Raw genomic sequence first — 26,162 nt, forward strand, 5'->3', positions numbered from 1 at the left:
CTGAAACGCAGCTTCTCCAGGACGTCATTGCACCAAACCTCCAAACAGACTCTCAAAATCCATGGCAGATTTGACTTTTCCTTGCGAGGCCACCAGCATCATGACCAGCACGCCATCCCGCACTGCACGGCGAAGGCGAGAGAGCGGCGAAGAGGCGTGTAAATGTGAGAACGTGGATGTGAAAGAGAAAACGATCTTTGAGAAGACCCACGAGTTCTTCCAGATGTGTGACATCAAGAACAAGGGTTTCATCACACGGCATGAAATGAAGGTGAGTTTGCTGGCGACCATTACTGAACTTGTCTTTATAAGAGATAAGCCCACATTTATTAGGAATAGGCATAAAATGCAGGCAGTGTTCGCTGCCATCATTAATAATGCTGGACAGGACATGAAAAGGACGTGCGCCTCCTTCATGGAGATACAAAAGAGATGGAGACACAGAGTGCCAAGCAGAAGCTGTGTCATGCAACGCCTCCACTCACATCAATGTGCAGATTCACTTGCCGTGCCCCCCCCTCGTGTCTGATCCTTTCATAAAGCACTTGTAGGCTCTTACAAAATACAAAAGGGGAAGCTTTGATCTAGACTTAGTTAATAGGTTGAAAATTAGGTGGCCACCTGGACTGTGTTTCAGTTCTATGTCTCGTCTAAACAAAGCAGCCATTTATACTTTTACATATGTATGTATGTATGTATGAATATATATTTACACCTGTTCCATATGATTTTCCATCACTCAAGGCTTGGCAATCAACTTAAATGTCCAATAAGTTCCTCACAATTATTTTCAGTCGTGAGACACAAAATTGTTTGTGGATTTGAACAGCTTCGGACAACATTTCACACCTTGAAGACACACACACACACACACACACACACACACACACACGTTTCCATTCTGCTTATTGCTGACATAAGGACCATGCTTTATCCTGATAACACTTTACAAGACCGGCTGACGCTCCGTCTTTCCCTGTCAGTCCATTGGCAGCAGTGTAAACACATAAAAACCAAGCTGGTCATGAAGGTGTGGCTGCATTGGCCTTTCTTGGGAACGGTCCGAAAGCCAATGTCGTGCTCAGGGGGTTGTTTGGGACGTGATATTTCTGTCATAAGCCTCTCATTTCTCAGTCATCATACACGCTCTGTTAAAAGCTTCTCTATAACCTTGAGCCAAGGAGGGAGCTACGCATTTAAGCTGCCCTGGGGAGGTCCCTGGCATGAGTGCCATCTACTGTGTGTGATGTGTGAATCTGATTTTGACTGGTAAACATGTCTGTGAAACGAGAGGTTGATATCCACTATACAAATGACTGTCCATTTAAGAATAAGAGCTAAAATTGTAATTACTACCGTTCATTCTTGGCAGTAGCAGCTGTGCTTTGGTGTCTTCTTTAACAGCGGCTGAATGGCAAGCTCCCCCTCAGCGTGGAAGAATTAGAGAACGTATTTGATACCCTTGATTCTGACGGCAACGGATACCTCACCCTCGATGAGTTCTCCTCCGGCTTCAGTACGTTTTCAGTCAGTTTTCTGCTTAATCCAAAACTTATTACTATCACCAGTAGAGGCAGTTTGATGTTTCAGTTCTGCTCTTAAGCTCTTGATTTCTGCAGGTGACTTCTTATCTGGCCAGAAGGTCAATGTAGAGGAAGGCACGGGAGAGGGAAGCCCCTCCAAATGGCCAGAAGAGGTCTCGTACCAAATTAACTGGGAAGAGAAGCTGGAAAAAATAGATGAAGACGAAGAGGAGAAACACTTTGGCAGGCTTATGGCGAGTCTGGGAGCCAGCTGTGTTTTTGAAGAGTGAGTACTTGAATGTGTGTGTGTGTGTGTGTGCTTTGGATTGCAGTGTGTTGGTCCTAAGTGTGCATTTAGCGACTTAGCCTGAGACCATAATCAGCTGAGTAAACTAAGAGTTGGAAGTTTCCAGTTCTGTTCAACAAAGTTCCTGCTCTGTGGGCTCTACTTTTCTGATTTCAGGTGCGACTGCCAAAGTTAATACGCAAATAGCCTCAACGAGCTTATCTGAATTATAAACGTGATCTTTACTGTATTGTTTTCTCACACAATTGTATCATTAGGAACTCAAGTTGACGCTCGTTTACCGATTGCTTCGTTGGACAGATGTCTCATGGCAGGATCTTTATGAAATACAAAACTAGACTCACCTTTAGCAAACAGCTCCAGGTCAATGAGAGTAAACAGTACTGAAGGAGGATCGCAGAGCCACACGTCTTGTTTCCCACCTGTCTGGTTTGTTGGCATTAGATCAAACTAGTTTGTTCAAAATGAACTGATTGCTATTAGTTTAACTATAATATGAGTTTATTGGCACTGAAAAGTCTTCCAGGGATTCATTTGATGTTCTCTTTTTATTTGACGTGCTCATTGTGGCCTATGGATACATAATTAACTCATGAATGTTCCCTCATCACAGAGCTTTGACTGTCTCACACCAGATTAGTTCAAATTCCAATGCTTAAATCCTTATTTATTGATTGTATTGATTTAGCTTGTCTTGTCAGTACATTGTTTTAGATCTTGTAACACACTATATATATATTTACCTGCTGCCTCTACAGATATGATTTTGATGTGTTGAGTTGTTGCTCAGCTTTATTTTTACACTGCTTTGCTCGCCACATCATCTCAACTTTCCTTTTAAAAGAAAGTCCCGTGAAAACTTCAAATGTCATTAGAGTAGCATTCTGTGACACTTCACTTCATCTATGCCAGCAGTCCTGCTGAGGTGCGGAGTTTGTGGGTTCAGTTACGTCGGGATGAACCACACCTTTTATCTAACTTTGAGGACTTCCTGGTCAGAGTGACGGCCCAGATTACAGAAGCGAACCAAGAGAAGAGGGAGATGGAGAGCGCTCTGAAAAGGTCTGTGGATCATTGTTATGCTTTGTGCCCTGAAATGTTGTTTCTCTGGGTATATTAACAGGGTCATTCACACCATACCACAGCATACTGTGCTATACCATACTACACTATGCTATACTATCTTCTCATTTACACACATATACTCTGTTTTACTCCTGCCCACCTTCATTCTACTCTTTTCTAAAGCAGACCTCCAATTCTCTAAATTCTCTTCTACCTCCTTCCTGCCCTCACTGCAGATCACAATGTCATCTGCAAACATCATATTTGATATATAATACTATATTACTGTATACTACACTACAATATGCTATACTATACTTCCGAATTTTCTCCATAAAGGAAAGTAGCAACGCATGATAATGAGATTCAGCATCTTTATGAAGAAATGGAGCAGCAAATTAAAAATGAAAAAGACAAGATTGAACTGCAGGTAAAGACCAACCTATGATATCAGTCAAACATTTTCACCTTGATTAGATTCTGAACATTTTATCCTCCCTTTTTATGATTGTTCTTTCTCCTGTCTCTTGCATTGAGAAGGACTATGAGCGATTTTTCTCTCGCAGTCAAGACATGGCGCTGCAGCTGTCCAATAAAGAGAAGGAGCTGGAACAACTCTTTCAGAAGCAGGGAGGGGTGAGTGACGGCCAGCAAACATTTTACTCCCAAAGTTCACTGTGGGACCGATGGTGGGTTTTACACACACACACACACACCGTCAGGGCAGCAACAAGCTGCATACGTCACTGATATACCGCAGTAAATAATAATAAATAAAGTAAATAATAAAGTAAAACTGATATACAGTATGTGTATGTAATGTATCTATCCATCAATGGGTGGATGGAGGGATGGATCGATAAATACACACACTGCTGTATTACACCCTTGTAAAAACATTGCAATCCATCCATCATGACATCCAAGTTTCACCAGCATTCACGAGAGTCCTAAAGATTTATGAGGAACATAAATCAGAAGAGACTTAAAGCAGACTTAAAAAGATAGATTTGATTTGTGTTGGCTTCTGTGACTGGCTAAAGTAAAGATGGCCCATTTTTATCTTCCTTTTATCACCGGCCATCTCTCCAGTTGGAGCATCAGTACAAGGAGCTTCACAGCGAGCAATACGAGACCAAGGTGGAGAATGTGAAGCTGAAGCAGACCAATGATGAATTATTGAGGGAGCTGGAGCACACCAGCCAGGAGCTGATGTTGGCACAGGGGCAGCTGAGTGAGCTCCAGGAGCAATCGGCACGGCTCCACGAGGAGAAGGAGATGTGAGTCGCACACTCGTAGCTATAATCTTTCTCGTAGCTAGCTCAGTGACTCCATCAATGATTATTTGGCCTCTCGTGTTAGTCTTTCTTGGTGAGTGGACTTTTTAATGCAAAGAGCAGAGTTAGCATGATCCATAGTCCAGAAACAAACGACGATGAACAAGCGCTGGCTGACATGTTTATAACTGGATCAGCGGATGTCTCTGTCATCAAGCGGTCGAGATCATTTACACATTAATGTAGACACACGACTACTCTAAACTGTAAACAAGGTGACTTCAAGGATATTTCTCTTTTTATGCTCTGCACCTACTGGACAATCTGATTTAAAAAAACCCAGTCCCATTTCAGGAATACAACTTACTGCATCACAATAAAAGAGAGAGAACCACAAGAAAACACAATGTGTCTATTATTTACAGAATGCTCATTCTTGTTTATGCAGTCCATTATTTGCTGCGCTAATAATTCTTAATGAGGTCTAACCACTGCACACGCTTTGTCTAATTGATCACAGTGTGTCCGTGCCATCTGATGTGCTGCTTTTTATTACAGGGAAATATACAGAGTGAGTGAAGGACTGAATCGAGAGCGAGCAACTCTCCTGAAACAACTGGACCTTTTACGGTATGGATCCAGAGCTACAGCTGTGCTGTGCCCACATTCAGAAAAGAGTGACTGCAATACACAAATGTATCATGGATATTTAACAGGGACCCAGAATACTGGAAAAAAATAACAATGCAATATTTTATTCTGCAACATTAATTGTGATATCACAGTCTTTATATTTTCTTTTAGCAGGTTGGGCTACCAGTAAAAGCCACATCTGATTAACAATACTCATAGAATACATGTTAGATAGCTCAACCAAGCCCAAATAAGAAATTGCCATGAAGTTCATGTCTCTAAATTGAACAATTATTATTACGAGGCTTCTAATGAATTTTAAACTTTGTGTTCTCGCTTGGTGCCTTGTCAAGCAGTCAACTGAATCACTAAGAGTCGGTACTCTTAGTGTAGAAGTCATTCTGGTTTCTCTTTATTTCTAAGCCAGTGCTTGTTTAGAATGTATGGTTATTATTGTCTGTGTCATTAACACGCCATCTCTTGTAGGGAAATAAACAAACATTTACGCGATGAGAAGGACATGAGTTTTCAGGTATGTCCTCTTTTTGAAGATAAGCAGAACGGCGATCACCTGTATTTCTAGCAAACCCTGGTTGTGATGCTGAAACACTCATAAAATCACGTTTCATTTCTACAGACACCTGGGAAAACACCCGATTTAAAACAGAGGCCTTTATTAAGCGATATGAAACGCATAAGTTCAAGTGTCTTCAAAAGGTAAACTATCATCTAGTGATTAAATAGTTAGCAGTCTATGTCAAGTCTCTGTTATTATCACGTATGTTACGTTCACAACCATTATCGTGGGCCAAAATGTTACTATCTGCAGTGAGGATGAGGAGGAGCTGACCACCTGCTCTGTGAGGCAGAACCAACCCAATGGGTCAGGTTACTCAGCAAAGATGAGGGGACATCTTCCGAGGCTTATCTCCATCGAGGAGGACCACCTCCCACACTTGCTCCAGAGCGACTGTCAGACCCAAAGCTCGCTTCAGAAGTGCAGTGAGGAAGAGGAAGCCTCTGACGATGAAGAAAATATGAACTCGGTGATAAACAGTGTTGCCCCGCGTCCATCCTCTGACCTACATCAGGTGTCAAGGGGATCTGCGGTGGAAAGTGAAACTCCTACATCTCCGAGGGGTCAGCCCGTTGGCAAGGAGACCAGCATTAATGTAAGTTTATGGCTATTGAGTGATGGCATGGCATGGACTCACCTTTTAACTATGAATCATAATCTAAAGCTCTTATCCACATGTACCGATCCAGAATTTAGATTAAGCGAAAAGAACATTATTACCAGGTTAAAACTGTAATAGTTTACAGTTGTACACTCTTTCCAGAGTGTACAAATATTCAAACATGATATGCAGTTTACCTGTTGGACACCAGATGTCTCCCACTTCAAGGTCAAGTTTCTCTGTCCAATGAATGGCAGCTTCAGATTTCCATTTCACATCTGTAAATGCTAAAAAATGGAAATGGTTTTTGAGATCACCAAAGCACACACACACACTTCCAAACAGTTTGTAGGCCTGCTTTTAAAATAGAGCAGAGAAAATGCACACTGTGCCAATGGATATCAAAACGGCCTCATGGCGTTTCGCCCTGGACACACATCCCTCTGCGCAGGGATTCTCAACATAGACCAGTCAAGTATCGCCGTAAGAAGAAAAATACATTTCTGGGGAGAAGCCGCAGGAATGCGACTGTGAGTGTTTACATGGTTTTCTTTCAGGAGGAAGGGAGTCTCTTGCCACCTGACCGCCTCTTTAAGATTATCTTGGTGGGAAACTCTAGTGTTGGGAAGACTTCCCTCCTTCGAAGATTTTGTAACGACAGCTTCCACGCAGACACTTCTGCCACTGTGGGTGAGTACGGCACTGCATTACTCGTCAGTGCCTGTCAGCAAATGTGAGACAACGCTAAGCTCTGTGACTGGCCTCAGGCTCGGCATGTGTGTAATAAGAAAAATGATCTGCTAATGATAATTGCTTTGCATTCGCTTTAAGATATACCGTCCTGTCACAGGGAATGGATACGTGACTTTACACTATGTAAACATCAGTGTGAGAAATGCACTCAGACATGAATGTTGTCTTTTAGTTTTCCAAAGGCCTCATAAGTCGATGCTGTTTTTTGGCAATGCCTTGAGGTTGATGTGGAAACTTCATCGAAGTTTGTAAAAGCAGATAAGAATCTCAGAAACTGCATTTTTTATTTTTAAGCTTCCTCCTTTTATCAGCGCTTTGTTATAACAATGTTGATGTGTTGGTATTTCCCATTTTCTTCTTTTGACAGGTATAGATTACAGTGTAAAGACGATCAGTCTTGACGGCAGTCACGTGGCGCTGCAGATGTGGGACACAGCAGGACAGGAGAGGTGAGGAAGCAACATTTTGAACATTGAATTGAACATTTTGAACAAAATAAATTCCTTAGTTGAAAAGGTTTTCATTGTCTCTTAGAATTTTCTCAAATCCAACCAAACCAAGGAGGTTTTTTCAGGGATTCTTTTTTTTTTTTGAAACTTTGGTGAAAAAAAATTCTAATTCCCTCTTCTTCTTCCTGCAGATATCGAAGCATCACCAAACAGTTCTTTCGTAAAGCCGATGGTGTGGTTGTGATGTATGACATCACATCGGAGCAGAGCTTCACAGATGTCAGACAGTGGGTGACCAGTGTAAAGGTATGACAGCAGCAGCTGCTGCACACATTTGGCAGAAATACAATGCTCTCTGGAGTTTTCATGATTTTATTCCTCACAGTGGCATCTTTTTAAAGATGTAGAAAATATAGTAAAAAAAAAATACTTGTGTCTCTACGCAGTCTTGTTCCAGGACCTAGTCCTGGAACCAGAAACATCTCGAGTTTCTTTGAGCCACTAATCTTTTATTTTCCTCTTTCCCAGGAGAGTACAGGTGAAGACATTCCTATCATGCTCTTGGGAAACAAAACAGACAAGGAGATTGACAGACGAGTTCAGAGAGAAGTGGGAGAACGTCTCGCCAAAGTGTGTGGTATTCCCTGTCGGCTAATCTCGGGGGCCTCGGCAAACGAATCATTGTCAGTTTCCAGGAATGATTCTGATTTAGCAAGGACAGAAATGTGAATATGGAATCAATGCAGTGTGTTTTTGAGGTTATTTCCTTTCTCATTTGTCATGCCTTTAATCTGCAGGTGTGGACTGTATTTTCCATTTCATCTGAGATACTTGCGAGATTTTTACTTTTATTACTTTGTTTTTTTTATAGACTGATTATTTTTTCATACAATTGAAAGACAAAGGAGCAAAACGTAAAAACATCTTGGTACAATGGCTTTCACTTGAGGGAATAACATCTCCGTCATCATCTGCCTCTTCTCTAGGACTGCCAGATGACGTTCCATGAGTGCAGTGCATACTCCGGGCAGAGCGTTGTCGAGTCCATGGTTCATTTAGCCAGGTAAGCAAAAGCAATATTTGGTATACATTTATTTCACAGAAGGAAAAAAAACTGTTACGGAGTAACAACCTGTTTTAATATTCAGATATCATTACAGGGGGGGAGGTTCCTTAAAAAGCTGGTTCCTTTGTATACTTCCTCTAGGATTCTGGAAGAGCAAGAGGACAGACGGAAGGAGAAAACGGTTCAGCTCGGGGGCATCACCCCCGATAAGAAGAAGTCCTGCTGCTAACAGTTATCATGAACACTGCAGTACTACCCTGTACTGACAACACAACGTGATCGTGGAGCCACACGTGCCAAGAAGGCAAGTTATTTTGAACGAGGACATGTCTCAGTCTTCCCCCCGACATTGTAGCACAATGGCTCAGTCCAACATGAGCAGAAACACGTTTTTGTCACGTTCCATGACTGCTGTAAACAGTCGGCTGTGTGTTAGTGTGTTGTTAGTATGAAAACAGATATAACGATGATGATAAAATTCAAAGGTTCTCTTCAATGGTGGGAAATAAAAATAACTGAACAAATTAAAGTCGAGTCTGATTCAAACGGAGACTTTTGTTTTTAAAATGTTGCATTTTTCAAAGTCTAAGCAAAGCTCTCAGCCTCCAGAAGCCATATATCATTCACATCTGGGCTTCATGATGCAATATTATATTTATTCAGTGTTATCTGTGTGTGCTTTTGATTCTTTCACTTTAATGTGTTGTGTCCATATGACAATGTACACAACACATTAAACAACATTAGACATTAAACATTAGACAACAACGTGAACACATGTGCAACCAAAATGCATGATCAAACAGCCTTGCAGTAGCTAGAGCTTTTCAGTTTTTGTTGAAATTGGTTGTGGTGTGTACCACTGCAGGGAAAATAACAAAACAACTCAGTACAAATATACTGTGTTTGTGTTGAACTGAACATTATCATATAAAGACATAGTATTTGTTGAAGGGTTGTCCTGTTTAATATTTATTTTATAGGTGTTTGGGTCATTTTCTCCTCTATATATTGTTTATTATTTTTTTGTCATAATAGAGGCATTTGTTTAGTTACATTAAGTTTTTTAGCACGTTTTGTATTTGTAATATGAAAATGTCTTGATTTATTTTGTGACATTTCAGCTTAGTGCAGATGATGTGTATTTATGTCTTTAAATTCTGCCAAATGATTTAATTTTTTTTGGAAGTTTGTTTATTACAGGAAGATTGTAAATTGAGGTTTTAGAGATAATTTACTCTTTGATTTGCACTACAACTGCAATCAGTGCTTCACTATTGCCATTGTCTTGCGGGTCACATGATGTCCAGTCAGCTTGCTACTGTGTTCTGACTGACTGACTAGGCTAAATTTGACTGCTAATTCCTCTCAGTCTAATGGATTTGACTTTCTTCATTCGTTACTGCTTTTCTCTCTTTATTAACTCGCAGCATTTAGCTATTCACTTTATCTGTTTGAGTCACTGTGGTTTGATTGGCCTCTTAGTGCTACACACCCGGCACTAGCAGTCGAGCTGCAGGCCTTCCGATTTCTGCCGTGACATCACTGCTATTGATATCGGTGATAAAACGTCAACATCTCGTTGCTCCAGAATGTTTTTATGCACAAGTTTAACATTTTTAAATATGATCATAAAAGTTCCCATCAGGTTTTATCCAATAAATCCCAATGCATGCTCAGAATGTGGCGTGAGCACATTTCAGACCTTTGTTTGTGGCTACACGACCCCTACATGGAAAAAGAGAAACAGGCCATCAGCCGATGGATGGGTTTTGACACTGTTTATTTAGTTTTTATTTATATAGTACATTTAGGATAGTCAGAAATGTGGAACTGATATTTTCATGAATTATAGACTACACAAATAAACATTTGCTAGATAATCTTTGTTTAATTTGCTCAAACATCCTGGCATCAGAATAAGTTCTCTCTAAAGGCAATCCTGTGTAGGAGGAAGCGTGGCTTTGCAAAGCATATCTGTGTCAAGTATTACACTATCACACAGAAGTGTTTCTGTCTGACAGCGTCACAGGCCATCCAGCTTTTACTCATGCATTTTATTTACAGCCCTACAAAAAAGAAAATCACTTTGGTGTCTTTGCAGTATATGAGGGCACCTGAAAGTGATTATTGACAGCCTCTCAACATTTTAAGGTCACCTCTACCCAGTTCCACTTCTTCAGTGGGTAGTACCTTGGTACAGTCTTCAAACTTACATGATTTGATTTCCCTCAAGAAACCTCCTGTTGCAGCCTCATCAAGTTCAAACTGAGATGTGAGCGCAGGGACACAGTTTGCTCGTTTCCTGATGTAGTAAGACGAGGGGGTTCGATGGCTTGACATGGATCCAGAACAACATCTAAGCTGTGGCGCAGTGCTAGCTTCGACAATGGCACCTTCTATTTAGCATTCGCAGGAAGCCACGATTACACCGACCATGCAGACGTGTGTCACCTCCACATGACGCATATGCATGTTAACGCAGGCTTGTCCGTGGCTGAAGGCCTTCCAACATGTCTGAACGCTCAATGCCGTCTAAATAAAGAAGAAGGAATACGGCAGAAGGATTACGTTTCAAGTTGATTGGTTGCCTATGGGAAAAAAATGAAAATACAATGACTGAATAAAGGAGCTGCATTGTGATTCAAAAATCTCTTCATGAAGTCCAGGTTACTGTACAGGACAAAACGCACAGTACGGCACTCCATCTCACATAAATACGCACATCAATATCACATACAACTAGAATAGACACTATTCCTGGACCTCTTCGAGTGATACATTCAGTTTTGTCCTGCCCTTATCCGACAGCTCAATGACAGTAGAGGAATTGTCAGTATGGCCGCCTCTTCTTGGTCTGTGGCCTGATCTCTTATGCCGTGCCCCTCTCATCATTGGGAATGGCGTGGGTGTTTCTGCCTCCCTCTGGTGCTCATGGTTGTACTCAAATAGGGGCACCCAAGTCCCCGGGTTACACCTAACGCATCTTGTAGTCGTGGGCTATGGCTGCTTCACACAGCTGTCCTTTGAAGTCCAGCTCGAAGGTAAAGTCCAAATCACGCTGCAGGTCAAGAGAGGGACAAAAGAGACATGGTTTTCAGTGACGGGAGGTTTTCCAGTTTGACCTGGCAGCAGAACCTTGTGTTAAATAAGCAAGCCCAGCTTTCCCATCCTGGAACGGGAAAAGAGGACAGTAATAAGGTCAGCGGTACAATCTGTTTTTATTTGTCTGAAAGTCACTGCAGTTTGACCGCTCTATCAAACGATGGGGGGGGGGATAATCTGCTGTCGGCACGCAGCTCAGGAAATAAATCATTTCTCACAATTCCAAACACGACTCCGACAGTAGAAACAACAAACAGGAGTAGAATACCCACAGCGTTGTTCTCATTGGGCTTCATAGCAATGATTCCGGTGATCTCTTCCCCTCTACGCACCGTCAGGTAGTCCTCCAGGTAAAACACAGTCTGCTTCCAATGGGTGTAGGGAGCATCTGGTGCTGACACACACACACACACACACACACATGCCATCTTAACCTTATAATCTCAATATGAAGTGGTGCCAGGTTCTAATAAGGGCTTCTATGTGATCCATGGGTTTCATCTAATAATTTAAGATATTGTTAATAACTCATTTATGTATGTTTATATATCGGTTATAAGCCTTTGGTAAGTAACATTGACAGTTTCAAAAAAACAACAGCCGTAACCTGGCGTAATCAAATAATTAAAAATCATAGTGAATATAAATTATTTCCCCATTTTTTGACGGAACCTCCGAAACGTTTTGGAAGATCAATAAGATTCCCTGAACCCAAACAGTCAATACTGATTGAACACGGATCACAGTCCAAGACAAAGTGTACTTTGCAACTCCAATTTTCCACAAATGATGCATGAAGCAAATGTGATTATTAATAAATGAATGTGCCCACTCAGTGTTAAACTTTGGAGTTGGAGCAATCATACACTCCTTGATGATTGCTCTCTGCTCATTTAACTCCCTCCGGTGTCACCAGGGATTTGATGTGCGTGTCGGCATGTACGCCTTGCGGAAGGCAAATACACACCGTGGGCAGGCTGACAATTGATCATGATGCAAACCGACAGTAATACAGCATCCTATTGATCCAATGTGAATGTCAGGAAGGGCAGGAAAACAAATGTGTGCCTTTTTTTCTTGCGGCTCAACGGTGCATAAAGAGCACTTAGCTCAACCTGAGTCCAAGATGGCACCTTTGAAGGAACACCAATGAAATGCATGACTGCATTCTGGACTTGATCCACTGTTGTTTGAGGCAAACCTTTATCACCACATGTCATCTCTGGTGCTACTTTATGTGCATTTCAACTGACTGGCATGGATTAAAATTTTTGACATCTGCTTGTCTTTTTTTTCCGGATGAGGTTCTGTGTCTGTCTGATATGAGCGAGTCTCAGGACTGCATGTTGGGGGAGTCGATGCCAAGTCAGATTTTTGACATTTGAAAATCAATTGAAGCAAAACTGGCAGGACACTTAAAGCTGCATTTATAAAATTATCATATGTTTATCAAAGCAAGAGATGATTCCCCGGACGATGCAATCATTTGATAAATAAAAGTCTATCTTTGATACAGGGCCAGCCTTTACCTTCGATTGTGTACCTCCTAGTTACACAACGTTACCACTAGATGGCAGTCAATCACTGATTTTGACACCACAACCTTTAGTTTAATCACTCCAATCCATTACTGCTTGGACATTGTCAATCAGTCTTTACTGAACTGCTCTAAACTTAAGTGTAAAGAAATGCCCTCACACGCTCAGAAATAAATGAAAGGCAGAAATGGTCTCCCGTCAGGAAAGTGAGTTATTTCTAAAAACAACCTGGAACATGAAAATACCCAAATCCACTTGGCTTTAATTGAAAATTTTAAATAACTGTTTGAAATGGAATGTTTTCAAGCTGTTACTCCCTTTTTACTGCGACATTAAAAATCGTAGTGCCTAAGGGAAGCAGGCCTCCAGCTGTGGATCTTGATTTCAGGCCCCTGTGTGTATTCAGGTCAGCGTAAACGTTTGCTGGGCAATATTTTCGTTTATCTTCTTTTAAGTTTTTGGTGCAGGTGACCGGGGAAAATCCATGCGGCCACTATGCAGAAACATTAGCAATGTGATTTTTTGCATGAGATAACATGAATACATTTAATTTAAATTTATTTAAAGCTAATTAAATGAAATCCGTTTAAAAGCTAAGGTAAGAGGATTATTTTTCTTTTAATCTTGTTAACTGGGTAAACCTGGCAGTGCAAATAAGAATGTTTTAGTTTTGATTCAAAAAGCAGAGTTGTGGCTTGTCTAATTTCAGCTGCAAGATCATTCCAGGTCTGCGTTGCAAACGTGCAATGATGATGCCACTTTGTGCAGTGGTTCTGTTATACCTGTCTTGTGGACAGTCTGAAGGACAGTAACATTTCTGAGATTTTAAAGGAAATGGTGTGATGTGCTTGTGGTCCTTCATCAAGACTCTGGCAGCAACATTCTGAATGAGGTGGAGTGTTTGAGAGCTCCATTTGAGAGCTCTGTGATAAGTATATTATAAAATAAAAATATCTCAATACGCAGTGATCCTGAACCGTCAAAATTTACTCCACACTTTCCTAAATGGACTTCAGTTATTTAAATGTAATTCACCATCTTAAAAAGTTGAAATATATATGTAATGTGGAACAAACAGGTTTAATAGATAGATTGTCATTCTTGACTTTGCATGACCACGTGCACCATGGAATCGCCTGCAGCCCTGTATGTAAAGTCAATGGCAGGATGAGGCGTCTTACCAGTGGAGAAACCAGTCTTCTTGTGACATTTGGTGAACTCAACGTGGAAATAGGTGACCAGCGCATGGATGTAGTCATTCCTCTGGACCTGCAGGCAGAACGCTGAGGTAAAGGAGAGGTCCTCAGCCTTCACCGTGTAGATGTCCACCTCCTATATGTGCATGGAGAGGGAAGGACATCTGAAATAACAAGTCACTTGTTACATAATGGGCCCACAATTCACATTACGTCTTTTTTTTAAAGAAGTTTTAAATATGCTTTATTTGTGGACCCAAAGCTTATCGACCGTGAGCGGTACCTTGACGTTTCGGGTACATACTTGACAATAGTATCATTCTTTGCATTTAAGTCTTGGTCAAAGAGCATATTTTCAAAAATGTAAAACTGTCCCTTCAGGATGTCCTTAGGTGTATTATGACCAGATCCTTACTTATTCAAACCAACATCTAATTATCTTGCAATCTGACAATTATCTAAAAAGTAAGAGGCAGAAAATTGCTGCATAATTTCACATGAAAGTCCATAAGAGAGAGAGAGAGAAAGACCTGAGAGATGTGTTTTTGCTTCTACCTTTGAAGGACAGAGGGTTCCAGTCATCTTTGTATTATGTAGGACAAGGGCTGGGGACCTAAAGTCCTCTGGGAGCTGTAACTGTTGTCAGGCTCCAGGTGTTATTCATGTATGCTGCTAGTAATGCCAAATCTGTCCCGCGGTCCCGTTTAAAGGGGCATCCGATACTACTACCCCACCCCTCTAGGCAACGTTAACGGAAGAACACACCGTTCCGGATCCTGGTTTACCATCATCCGAACGGCACCGCCACCACACAGGCATATCATGTTAGCTTTGATCACTGAGCAACAAATGGGAGCGCATGCATATCACCTGAAGTCTGCAGTGTGCAGTAGGCACAAGTCTTATAATCTTGTTATGTACCATCGGTGCCAATAAATATTGACTGCTTGCTGCTGGCTTTGGAGCCAGATGCTCCGTTTGCTGTGGAGGAATGAGCCTTGTGTTTGCCGGCAATAAAAACGATGCGACATTAATGTCAGATTCCTCCTGCTGTCTCTGCAAAGAGATCACTGCCATAAACACAAACTCACTCCGGTCACCAAACTCCTGAAAGTCACATTTCACAAGTTACTCTCTGAGTATTTCTACCAGGGCTTCAGTTGAATAACATTCGGATCTGTTTGTACTACGACTCATCTGTACAGGTTCAATGAGGGCATTCCATCTTCCATTTAAAGACAGTAAAGGTTGGCTTTAAAAAAAATGCTCCTTGCCAGTTTTATATCTGTCTTCATTTTAAATGAAAGGCTGTCAAAAAGTAGGTACTTGAAAATCAGAAAGACGGCATAATGATCAAAAGGCAGTATTCCCCCGGGGACAGAGGTGAGACAGAGAACAGCCTTGTTATTAACGGAAGTCACCGTGACAGGCGGACCAGGAGGACCGGGCCGGCTGCTTTGACATTGCATGGTGCAGCAGTCTGAGCCCTCTCATCCACACAATGGGAGGGAGAGGAGGGAACAGCAACACTTCAAGGTCAAGATACAAGCAGCATACAACATGTTTACTCATCAGTCGCTGTCGGTATAGCTGCAATGCACGTGTGTGTGTGTTGTCAATAATATTCTCACCACGACAGATCCATTGCTGATTCACCGGATTGAACTCCTCCCCCTTTCTGCCTAACCTGCAGAAAGCATTCCACGCTCCTCTGGCTGAGAACCATGGCCTCGGCCTTGACACCCTCCACCCCACTGTTCTCACATCAAATGACCTTCAGGCTGTAAGGTTTGTCCTGTTGTCATGGTGACTCACACTATGTTTCACCCTTTTCTGAGAACTTAAAGCACTCGAGGTCCGGATACTGTGGCTAAAAAATGTATGTTCTCGTAAATGGACATTGTTGTAAGAAGTGCCAAGAAAGAACTTTATACTCTCTGATGCTTTTTCATCTCCATGGATAAAATGGAAAACTGCAATCTGTCTGGTAAAGCCCTCCCACTGGCGGCAGCTGTGGCTGATATTGCTGGCTGGAAGCTCCAGTGCAGCTCATAAATGACGCTGTGGAAAGATTGTCTTCTCAGTGGCTGTTTCCGAGGTCAAGAAGAAGAAGAAGAAGAAGATTTTTGACAGGCTGTTAGCACTGTATCGACCGCTGGCCATTGCTGCCATTGGAGCAGGCTGAATCTATTTACATGTTTAATGCAGCCTTTCTAATGCTTTGCTGCCTCAGGCGGGGACCATAGGATGATCACACTTGCGCGACATTTTAGAAGGTGAAGTGGTTCTGTGGGGCTGGGGGCGATTTAAGATGGACTCATCAGCATGTTAACATGCTTAGCGATGATGATCCCAACATGCATGTGTAATCCTGACCATGATTTCCTTTGTATCTTAGATTTAGTGTATTGCAATAATCTACATGTTGGCAACCTTTAACTGACCTTGACGAGGCAGGAGTTGGTCACCACCTGTTTAGGGTCCACTACGTCCACCAGCGGCTCCTTCATCGCCATATTACGGATGCAGGTCATGTCGAAGCCGTACACATTCTCCCACCCTGGGAAATACAGCATTGGTGAGTTACGTTGTCACCTATGTTATCTGTTCTGTTTTAATGATTTTTGCTGGAGGAGCTGTAAACAGTGTGGGCTGACGCTGTAAACCATCTCTTGCCTTGTACTTGCTGTGAACTGACCAAAGTAGCGTGAAAACCTGCCCAGAGTCAAACCTCCTGCCTTTCATAAAAACATTTATTTCAGCAGATGAAGATCCTGCTGCGTTCAGGGGCATCCTTAGTTGCAGCATTTGCCTCACGTGTCCTTACTGCTCAGGCAGACTGAGACATTCCATGCATTATTGATTCAGCTCCTTCAGCTAGTTTGTCTCCGTCATGCCCCAAAAAGTGAAGAACTACTTGAGTGAGTCGGAGACCTGGTGGCAACGAACAGGTCACAAACCCTCAATGCAATGCGCTGTACCGCTGTTGCTGCTGCCTTGACAAAGGCAGCGTGCAGCCCGGAGTGGCGCTAATGAACACAGTGAGGTTCTTAGAGCACTGGAGTGCTTCAGAGGGCCGATTCTAACAGAGTCTGAGGTCACCGTGGCCCATCTGTCTTGAGAGAAAGATGCTGTCAATATATGCACCACTCAGAATAATGGCAGACTGAGAGTGCATGCCCTTAAGGAGAAGCCTTTGCAATACAATCGAGGCAACGTGGCATGACTCTCAGGATGCTTTCTGGTGCAGCGTGGTTGTATAATTTCCCAGATGTACAAAGGAGTGCGAGGAGGAGGTCTTCTGCGATCTGATTTGTGTGCTGGCTTCACACTAACTTTGAAGCTGCTTATTGCTTTGTGTCCACCAGCAAAACATTTCTCCCTCTCTGTCCTCCTGGCAGGCTTACAGAGATGGAAAGGCCTGTTGACTTGTAATATCAATAATCCCCCCCCCCCCCCGGACACGTGCTATGCCGGAGGGAACAGTTCAAAATCCTTTGCAGAGCTAGAAGGGTGAATGCGAGAGTGCATACACACACCCTTCCCTACAATCAAGCTGTCATCCTGTACTTACAATGTATTTTGAAGTCTTTGTACTGCCTGTCCTCGATGGCCACCACATACAGAGAGGCACGGTCAGGAAACATTAACCCACCTGGTTTCTGTTAAGCAAAGGAGGCGAGGAAATATTACAGCAATTAAACGGATGTGTTTATAAGAAGCCTTCATTACAGTGCTGGTGATATTTCATTCCCCAGCCAAGTCCGAGGTTCAATTATGGAGGTTCTTATTCTCTCGGAGGGAAGACTGGAAGTTATTTCATTTTTGATTCATAATAAATCTATCCTCTGAAGATCAGCAGATGGCTTCCAGGAAAATGTTATATGTTTCCACCCTCTATTTTAAACACACACACACACACTCCAAGTCATTACCAGCCACTTGTCCCGAGCAAAGATGACCGTGTTGAGCATGGACTCATAGAAGAGGCAGTAGCCCATCCACTCTGATACTATGATGTCGACGTGCTCAACAGGAAGCTCCACCTCCTCCACCTTGCCTTTGAAGATGGTGATCACTGAAACAAACATAAATCTACATCGATGCTTGCTGCGTGACCTTGGAAGGTATCTTTTAGCACCGCGTTTCAAGTATAATGATGATGCTTACCAACCAGTAGATGAGAATTGTAGGAACGTGTTGAAAAGTGTATCTGAGTATTAAATTAGAGTTTTTCAAAAATATTTGGGGGCTGCTGATGTAGAATTGTTTGTTTTTTCCCAGACCAGCTGGGGTGTGAAAGGAAGGAGTGGATCTTGCCTGCCTGAAATTAGCTGACATCGGCTTTTGTTACCTGCCTTGAGAAAAAGTAATTGATGGCGAAAGAGATGCAACCGATGATTGCTTCCTGCTTATTTACTGTTTAAATCTCAGAGAGGACACATTGCTCTTCTTCTGTTAGAGAGCGACCGCTGATGGTGCATTTCATGGAGATTTCAGGGAATGCACGGTCGGAAATTTAGTTTTCAAAGTTTGAGGTGGTTTTCTGATAAAACCGTTTGAAGTTACGTAAGTGGAAAGCATGTCTGTGCAAACAAGTTTGGGACCGTGCAGATGCACATAGCAGCCTCTCTTCATGCATATATGGCAGCCCTCACTACCTCGTCTTCGTTAATTCTGTCTGCCATGTCCCCAGTCAGATTTGTTCACCCTGCTCGTCAGAATGGAGAGAGAAAGAGAGAGTCGGTTGCAGCTCTCACCACTGTCGAGGTGGTTCGACTTGATGATCCTCTCCGAGTACTCCGATATGCTGGAGCATTCAATCTGGCAGTGGGGGGGAAGAAATTAGTTACGGACTGTGTTTATCCATGGTGGGATATATTCTAATAAATTGTCTGTTTGATATAAATGTATAGCTACATTTGTGATCAATGTGCGGACACAAATAATACGTTGTATGTCTATTTTAATAAGATGTCCACTGACTCATGGACATCTAACAAGTGTCCCACGAAACATTACAGAAATATTGAATGAATGACAACCTTTTATGTCGCATGGGCAGCAACACTTTCATTCATTTTAGTACGTGAAAGTGTTGCTTTAATACCTCTCTCTTGCACCTTTTCTCTTATCCAGCATGCTTGACATACTTTGCATTCACTTTCTTGCCCACAGACACTGAATGATTAAACGAGTTACAACATAATGGTGGCCCTTCATTCATCAGAATAAACTTCTCGTAAGCAGCTCCCAAAACTAAACAAGAGCATAATTCAGATGTCAGTAACAACCTCCTACAGCGTCACAGAGTATAGATTTTCACCTGAGAGTGAACACTCTATTTCCACCTCCCCTGCAGACTTATTTATGCTGGAATAGACCCATCTGGTCATAATCAAGCAGTCCCGAATGAACTCTATGTGCTCTGGATCATTGGGGGGGGGGGGGGCAAATGCAGACTGAGAACCTTGTGGATAGAGCAGACTAAAAGGGCCATTTAAAAGCCCCGTATAGAAGGTCTGTGCACTGACCTTTCATGCTCTATAAGCAACGCAGCAACTGTGAGATGGATAAATTACCAGATCATGATTTGGAATAGTTTCTCTTTTCTAACTGAGTTGTTGCGTTTCCCTGCTGAGTTTTCATCCAGACCTTCCATTAGTATTCCCTCCCTGAAGCAGCCCTGTTTTCTGCTGCCTGTTAGTGGAGGGCTGCTGGCGGGGCTCACAGATTGCAATCACACAGTGATGCGCAGGCCATTAAAACTGGGTTGTGTCACCTGCACAAATAAACATGGAATGCATCATGTTGTATCAGGTGTATGTATGCGTGTGGCCATGAGACATAAATTGTGCTGCCGTGTGACTAAATAGCCACCGTTGACGACTTTCTAATTGGCAATGAGTCTTCATCTCTATCCTCATGTCTGCAAGTCATTAGACACATGGCCATCAGATTCATGCCTCACGGGGATACCGAGGCCTCGAGGCGTGCTCTGACTCAACACCCCTCCGTGTGGTACTTTGTGCACCTCTCATTACTGTCAGGAAGAGCTTCCTGTCACTGTAGCCATGAGATTATGGGATTCAGAATAGAAGTTCTCACTTCTTTTCTATATAACGGTCCATATGATAATAAGGGTGATGTTATTGTTGACCCAGTGCCTGTTCCTTCACTTTATAAGCCCATTTTCACATGGAGCTCCAGAAGCTCTGGGTAGGGTAGAAGTTTCAGCTTGGAGATTTCGTGCAGGGCACCCACAGCATCTGAATGTAAGGTGAACTTGATCCCTGAAATCTTGTCAGGTAAAGTGCAAAACTAAATACAGAGAATGGCGGAGAAACTGAGTGAGCTGCAACAAGGTGGCGTGAAAACAAAACAGGAGACATGAAGTAAAGTCACACTCGCATCAATATAGGAGCATAAATATAAGGGTAACTTTATATGCTGAAGCCACAATACAGAAATAAATTCCCGGGAGTCAAATTTGCAGTGTGGATTTATTTTCAGAAGGGGCCCCAAGTTGATGACCAAGTGACCGTTGCAAATGAGAGAAGGACAATTTAACGGTCTGAGGTTACTCCCAAAGAACATTTCCAGCATAGTGGATGTAATTTCCTGTATTTGGAACATTTTGAACAGCTGGTTTAATACTCTGGCCCTACCAACATGAGACCCTGTGGTTCCATTCTATGATTATACCTGTGTGCTACGGCTTTATTATTTCATCAATTCACCATTCAGATTTTTTTTATATGTATATATATCATCCACCTCCCAGCTTTCATGAAAACCAATGCTTTTGGCTCAGCATCAAAGCGGCTTGCAGCACAGACCTCTTCTACATATGCTAACGTCTGACTTAGCAAATAACATCAAACCAAACTCCAACATTTAATCTGGGTGGCAGCCCCCCAGTAACAAACCGACAAGTTGGTTTATGGTGTAATAGATTTTATATCATCATGCAAGTACCAGGTTCTCAGATATAATGGATTAAAAGTCAATAATACAAACAATGAAGACATAGAAGTAGCTTCTGTCTAAATGTGTATTCTATTTGTTGTTTATTCTTTGTTTACCTGTTCATTTCTTTCCTTGCTCTATATCTGCTTCTTGTTTAGTAACATTTGCTTTATTTATTTCCATTATTGGGTAATTTCCCCCCTCTCTTCCTATCCTCTTATTGGTCAACTCTTTCTGTGATGTGTCCCCCCCCCGACATGGCCTAGGGGCTTCAAAGACTAACACTAAGCGTGACTTGGTGCTATGGAGGAATCTGCCTGGGTTCAGGTTCACTTAAAATATGCAAGTAGCAAGATTCAGAAATAGTGAGTGAAACAGAGCCGATTCAATACTGAAACACAGTCAAGAAAAGAGTGCCAGTCAGGAAAATAAACATTTTAAGATTAAATACAAGATATAAACTAATTATCACACCCTCATGCCATTACTGCATTGTTTGCTAGTTACTTGTGTTGCGGTTCGCAATAACAGACGGCGCTTTCAAATCACCGTCTCATCCTTTTTGTCAACTGCCTGTCAGACAAGATCATGCAATGAAAAGCGACATGTTAAAATGAATTGCGAGAACCACAGAGAACCGGTCGCATGTGTGATTAGACCCAGCGGCTGGTCATCAAGCGGGTTTGATTGAACGGAAACATGCACTTACCCCATACACATGCTTTGCCCCCGCTTTCGCTGCAAACATAGACAGGATCCCAGTGCCGCTTCCGACATCCAGCACTATTTTGCCCTTGAAGATGTGCTTGTTGTGATGCATGGAATTCCTGTAGGTGAGCGTCCTCACTTCATCCTTTAGCATCTCCTGGTTTAGCATGTGACAAATGATATCAGAAAGATGCTGAGGCACCAAACCCGGGAGACAGCGAGAATCTGTTTAGTTGAATTGAAAACATTGCCTCGTTGATGGGGGGGCCTGGATTTGCGGGTGTGATGAACAAATATCACACAGGCTTCAGATCATCTCACTCTATTTTATATTCAAGTCCAAAGAATGTGCTTCTGAAAAATGCCTGCAGGGCGAGTCTCCTTACATCAAACATAATTTCGCTGGTCACGCAGCGTTTAAATGGGCTTTTGAAAGTTTATGTCTATTAAAAGTTTTTTTTCTTCACAACTGTATCCAATGGCGAGCTAAAGGGTCAAAGTTAGATTTCTGTGAAGTGTCACGACCTAACCTTGTGCGCTACAATTGCCTTGACTCTTCAAAATGCTCTAACTCTGACAGAAAAGGAAGGTAATTGACATGCTATACGATGGCTGACTGGATTTTAAATTATTTAAATGTTTTAGGGTAGGCCTATATCAAGCATTCCATGAAATCCAGATAGGGTTAGGTCATCTGCGTCAAGGCCGCGCTCACCTCATGAATGCCGAAATGTGCATAAGAGTCAAAGTAGTAGTCTCGTGAGGTCATCTCTTCGGGGCTAAGGAACCTGGCTGTCTTGCCCCTCCCGGGGCAGCTAGGCAGGGTGGCAGCATGGGGCACGTGTGGTTGTAGAGGCGGACGCGTCACATGCTGGATGGAAGGCACAGGCTTTGGCAGCGAGGTGGGCTGCACCGACTGGGATGGAATTATTCGGATGGGCTGTGGCCGCTGTGTTTGTGGTTGCTAGAAAAAGAGCGAGAGAGAAAATGGCTCATTAAAGCTTTGGATACTTGTTAGTCAAATCATTTTTTTCTGGACTGAGAAGAAGAGAAATGAGGAGGTATAACTACAACGCTGCATCAACAAGAGCAAATGATTCCATTTGTATGCAGGGCAAGGGACAGGCTTTGACTTACCGGCCATTAACCTTACCATTTTCATCTACTCAAATGCCTCTCAGCTCATCTGTCACAAGCAATTTGGTGTGTTTATCGTGCGCAGAAAGCCCAATTAAGACACGAGAATTCACCGATATTAAGTCGTGCAGTCTATCACAAGGCAGAGGCGGCGTGAGGGCTCTGCTCCGAACAGAAGGCTGAGCCCATAATGCCAGATTAGCACCGCTGACACGTCCACGGGGGAAGGACTTGTCCTGATGTGATCTGAGGTGTAGCGCGAGACACGGATGCATTTTAGACTCCGTGGCGTTTCTCAGGCTTCTGAAAAATAAATACAACTGATTCTCAAGGTCAACCAAAAATAGATGGCAGATAAATTGATTGGAAGATATCAGATTGTCTGCAGACAGAGTCGTACTGGTGTGTTACAGCATCGCAGACAGACAGAGCTTTTGGCCATGCTGGTTTTCAGCCAATCTCATTTTGGTATAGGATTTCATTTATTCATCGCTTGCTATCGATGCTATATTGAACTCTCAACTGCTTTTGCTCAAAGTACTGCTGTCCTTATCTTCAGAACTATACCCTAACGTTTCCTGAATGATAATTTACTTCACGGAAACTCAGTTTCATCTCCAAATTGAAATCCAAAAATGCATGAAGGAATAAATGAATCATTTATCATCCATGATTAACTGCATAAGGGCTCTAGATGGGAGCTAGATTCGAGATGATTAAGTAATAATCATTAAGTACTTCTTTGTTCTTTACTTAGCTTATTAGCTAAGTTACGCTGTTAAAGCACTTTTGTAAAACGTTTAAAAGAAATACAAATGCTTCTGAAAAAAGGTCGGCATTGCAGGCCGACAAGAGCTGGTGATGACAGGAATGCAAGGTAGTCTGAGCAGAACACTAAATAAACACTATTATCTACAATAGTCTACAATATTAATATGCTGTATTTTAGAATAGAACCCAGCATGCTGGTTGGCCTTATAACCTCACTACAGCACACACAACAGCAGCATAAATTGATAGATTCGTTAAATACAAATAAACGCATGACAAAAAGAGCATTCCACACTGTGGCATGATTTTGTGTATTATTTGTAAAATAATAATATGATAATAAAGGTCAATTTGTCTTGATTATAACCTGATTGGTTGACGCATCCTCTGGTGGCAGGTTAGAAGGTTGGCCAGCGTTTATTTCTGGAGAAAATAACCAGCCAACCAATGAAAGAAGCAACAAGGCAAACGACCAGGGGACCGAAAATCGATCCCGACTGACTCTATGCAAGCGTTTCAATCTTAAAAGGCCTATAGCCTATCGAATTATACTGATAACATCTAAACATCTGGGTGACCATTGGCTGTATCTTTATAAAACAAACGAGTTTTTTGACAGAGTATGTGTTTTAAAAATGATTTTACAAACTGCTTGGGTCTGCATGGGAATGGACTGATTCCACAGGAAATCATTTGTAAAAATTAGTCATCAACAAGTTTAGCTGAGCTAATTCCTGATTGAAATAAAACTTGATAGAAAATGAGAGCCACAGACACATTGATGGCCAGAGGGAGATATAACCTCAGCAGTTTAAATAGACTCCCGGCTTTGGGGGGGTTTGTTTGTGATGACTGAGGAGAATGAGGCGTGTCTTGTGTACACAGCGGTGCAGTTACATTTGACTGCTTGAACTATAGCTCAAAGGCTTCCCTCCGTTTGTGGAGTCAGTGCTGCTTTATATACGAGAAGCAAAAAAAAAAAATCAAAGTTCCTTAAAGCACCGAGATACGATCAGGAGGAAACAGCATTTTAACTGGTCATTTCAGGAAAGCTAAGGAAGTGAATCACTTTGGCTTTCTGCCAAAACGGCACTTATAGCATCAGTGGATACTTGTACTGTATTGATAAAGTGATCAGGACATGAGAGAGACCCATCTATCTGGCCAGTCAATAGAATGCATGGTGCCCCGAGGTCATCAGAGCTGAGCACACCGATGATAAAAGTACGAGGAGAGAGAGGATCGTCATTGGTTCTGCACGGAGGAACTTCATTTGTTGAATATAAGCATCATAGAATGCTGTCCCACCTCCAGCTGAGGCATTTCCTAACACACTGGTATAAACCCTAACATGTCCCTGTTAGCACTGTAACGCGAGTGATGAAGTGAAGGGCCAGCAATAGACATGGACTCGTCAATTAGCTGACACATTATGATCAGCGCACCCCACTTTCCTCAAAAAACAACAACAACTCCCATGCGCGCTCGGTTTGCGCTGCACAGCTGCTGCAGCGCCTTGGACAGCTCCAGGGATCCCGCACTAAAACCGATTCGCATTAAAACCGATTCAGACAATGTCTCACACCTGAAAGTGAAAACCCTGCCGAATTCCGTGCATGCGCAACCTGCGGAGCTGCAAAACACATGCTCGAGCGCAACTTCTGAAGACATGAGGCGTGCACGCCGCTCGACGCATCAACCCCCCCCCCCCCCCCCCCCCCCCTGCCGGAGCAGAGAGAGAAGCGGACACGTCTTCACTTAAGTTGTGGGAAATTAAAAAAAAACATGTTTCACACACTTACCTCACTGCTCTCCGACTCCGCCATCTTTCTCCTAAGGAGCATGCAGCGGGACGAGTGCTTGATTCCCATAATAGCCGGCAGGAATGTTCACACCTGAGAGAAGGAGAGGAGGACGGGAAAACGAACGCGCCTCCCTCCGGAAAGACAGATTCTGACTTTGATCACCCACTATATATATATATATTGTTTTTATTCGCATCCCCAAACAGCGACGTTCTGTAGGGATTCTGGAACTACAACACGCTAAACTGCAGACGGAGGTGCCAAAACGATCGTTGAAGTGCGTCCACGGCGCAAAAGTTTGCATTCCGCCGGCGTGCTTTCCGCAACATCAGGGGGGGGAGAACACATCGCTCTACATCAGCTGAGACGAGAAAGACTTCAGCACGCATCGTGCCCAGCCCACGACCCGCAGAGGGACGGTGGGAACGTCACTAAAAGCCTCTGGATCCAGGACGCACTGGGTCAGTCCCAGTTTCACAGAATCCTCCACAGCAGCGTCGAGTCTAAAAATAGCACCGCCGCTGCTGCCACGCGGAGTGGAACGACTTGGCCGAGTGCGCGCAGAAAATGTGAAGAGTCTTAAAATATACCCACGGATTTATTATTAACACGTGCCCCCCCCCCATCAATGCCCTTCTGCTCCCGACATTTAACCGAACTCCTCTTCTATTTATTTATTCGC

General features: G+C 42.7%; 2 protein-coding genes across 2 annotated transcripts; one reads left to right on the plus strand and one right to left on the minus strand.

Annotated features, from left to right (window-relative positions):
- The first annotated feature begins 61 nt into the window (after window positions 1–61).
- cracr2aa (calcium release activated channel regulator 2Aa) lies at window positions 62–8,713 on the plus strand. Its single transcript, XM_068739429.1, has 17 exons — window positions 62–271; window positions 1,405–1,516; window positions 1,620–1,809; window positions 2,746–2,892; window positions 3,235–3,325; window positions 3,436–3,531; window positions 3,988–4,175; window positions 4,731–4,802; window positions 5,292–5,337; window positions 5,443–5,522; window positions 5,635–5,977; window positions 6,541–6,673; window positions 7,104–7,185; window positions 7,377–7,491; window positions 7,714–7,815; window positions 8,172–8,248; window positions 8,393–8,713. The coding sequence occupies exons 1-17, from the start codon at window positions 62–64 to the stop codon at window positions 8,478–8,480; spliced, it is 2,172 nt and encodes a 723-aa protein (XP_068595530.1). The 3' UTR covers window positions 8,481–8,713.
- Window positions 8,714–11,228: 2,515 nt separating this feature from the next.
- Window positions 11,229–25,546, minus strand: LOC137893814 (protein arginine N-methyltransferase 8-B). Its single transcript, XM_068739253.1, has 10 exons — window positions 25,470–25,546; window positions 22,483–22,570; window positions 21,769–21,924; window positions 18,851–18,914; window positions 18,026–18,168; window positions 17,665–17,752; window positions 16,535–16,650; window positions 14,076–14,226; window positions 11,629–11,750; window positions 11,229–11,312 (listed from the first exon to the last, which is right to left on the minus strand). The coding sequence occupies exons 1-10, from the start codon at window positions 25,544–25,546 to the stop codon at window positions 11,229–11,231; spliced, it is 1,089 nt and encodes a 362-aa protein (XP_068595354.1).
- Between the last annotated feature and the right edge of the window lie 616 nt (window positions 25,547–26,162).

The sequence above is a fragment of the Brachionichthys hirsutus genome, chromosome 5 (genome assembly GCF_040956055.1).
Source record: "Brachionichthys hirsutus isolate HB-005 chromosome 5, CSIRO-AGI_Bhir_v1, whole genome shotgun sequence".
Taxonomy (NCBI): domain Eukaryota; kingdom Metazoa; phylum Chordata; class Actinopteri; order Lophiiformes; family Brachionichthyidae; genus Brachionichthys; species Brachionichthys hirsutus.

Excerpts from the sequence above, each read along its gene's own strand:
- cracr2aa (XM_068739429.1), top strand. The coding sequence starts at position 62 with ATGGCAGATTTGACTTTTCCTTGCGAGGCCACCAGCATCATGACCAGC. Across the intron at positions 3,326-3,435 it reads AAGACAAGATTGAACTGCAG|GACTATGAGCGATTTTTCTC; the intron begins GTAAAGACCAAC and ends TGCATTGAGAAG. Across the intron at positions 3,532-3,987 it reads TCTTTCAGAAGCAGGGAGGG|TTGGAGCATCAGTACAAGGA; the intron begins GTGAGTGACGGC and ends CCATCTCTCCAG.
- LOC137893814 (XM_068739253.1), bottom strand. The coding sequence starts at position 25,546 with ATGGGAATCAAGCACTCGTCCCGCTGCATGCTCCTTAGGAGAAAGATG. Across the intron at positions 21,925-22,482 it reads CACATTTCGGCATTCATGAG|GAGATGCTAAAGGATGAAGT; the intron begins GTGAGCGCGGCC and ends ATGCTAAACCAG. Across the intron at positions 16,651-17,664 it reads CAAAGACTTCAAAATACATT|GGTGGGAGAATGTGTACGGC; the intron begins GTAAGTACAGGA and ends TGTATTTCCCAG.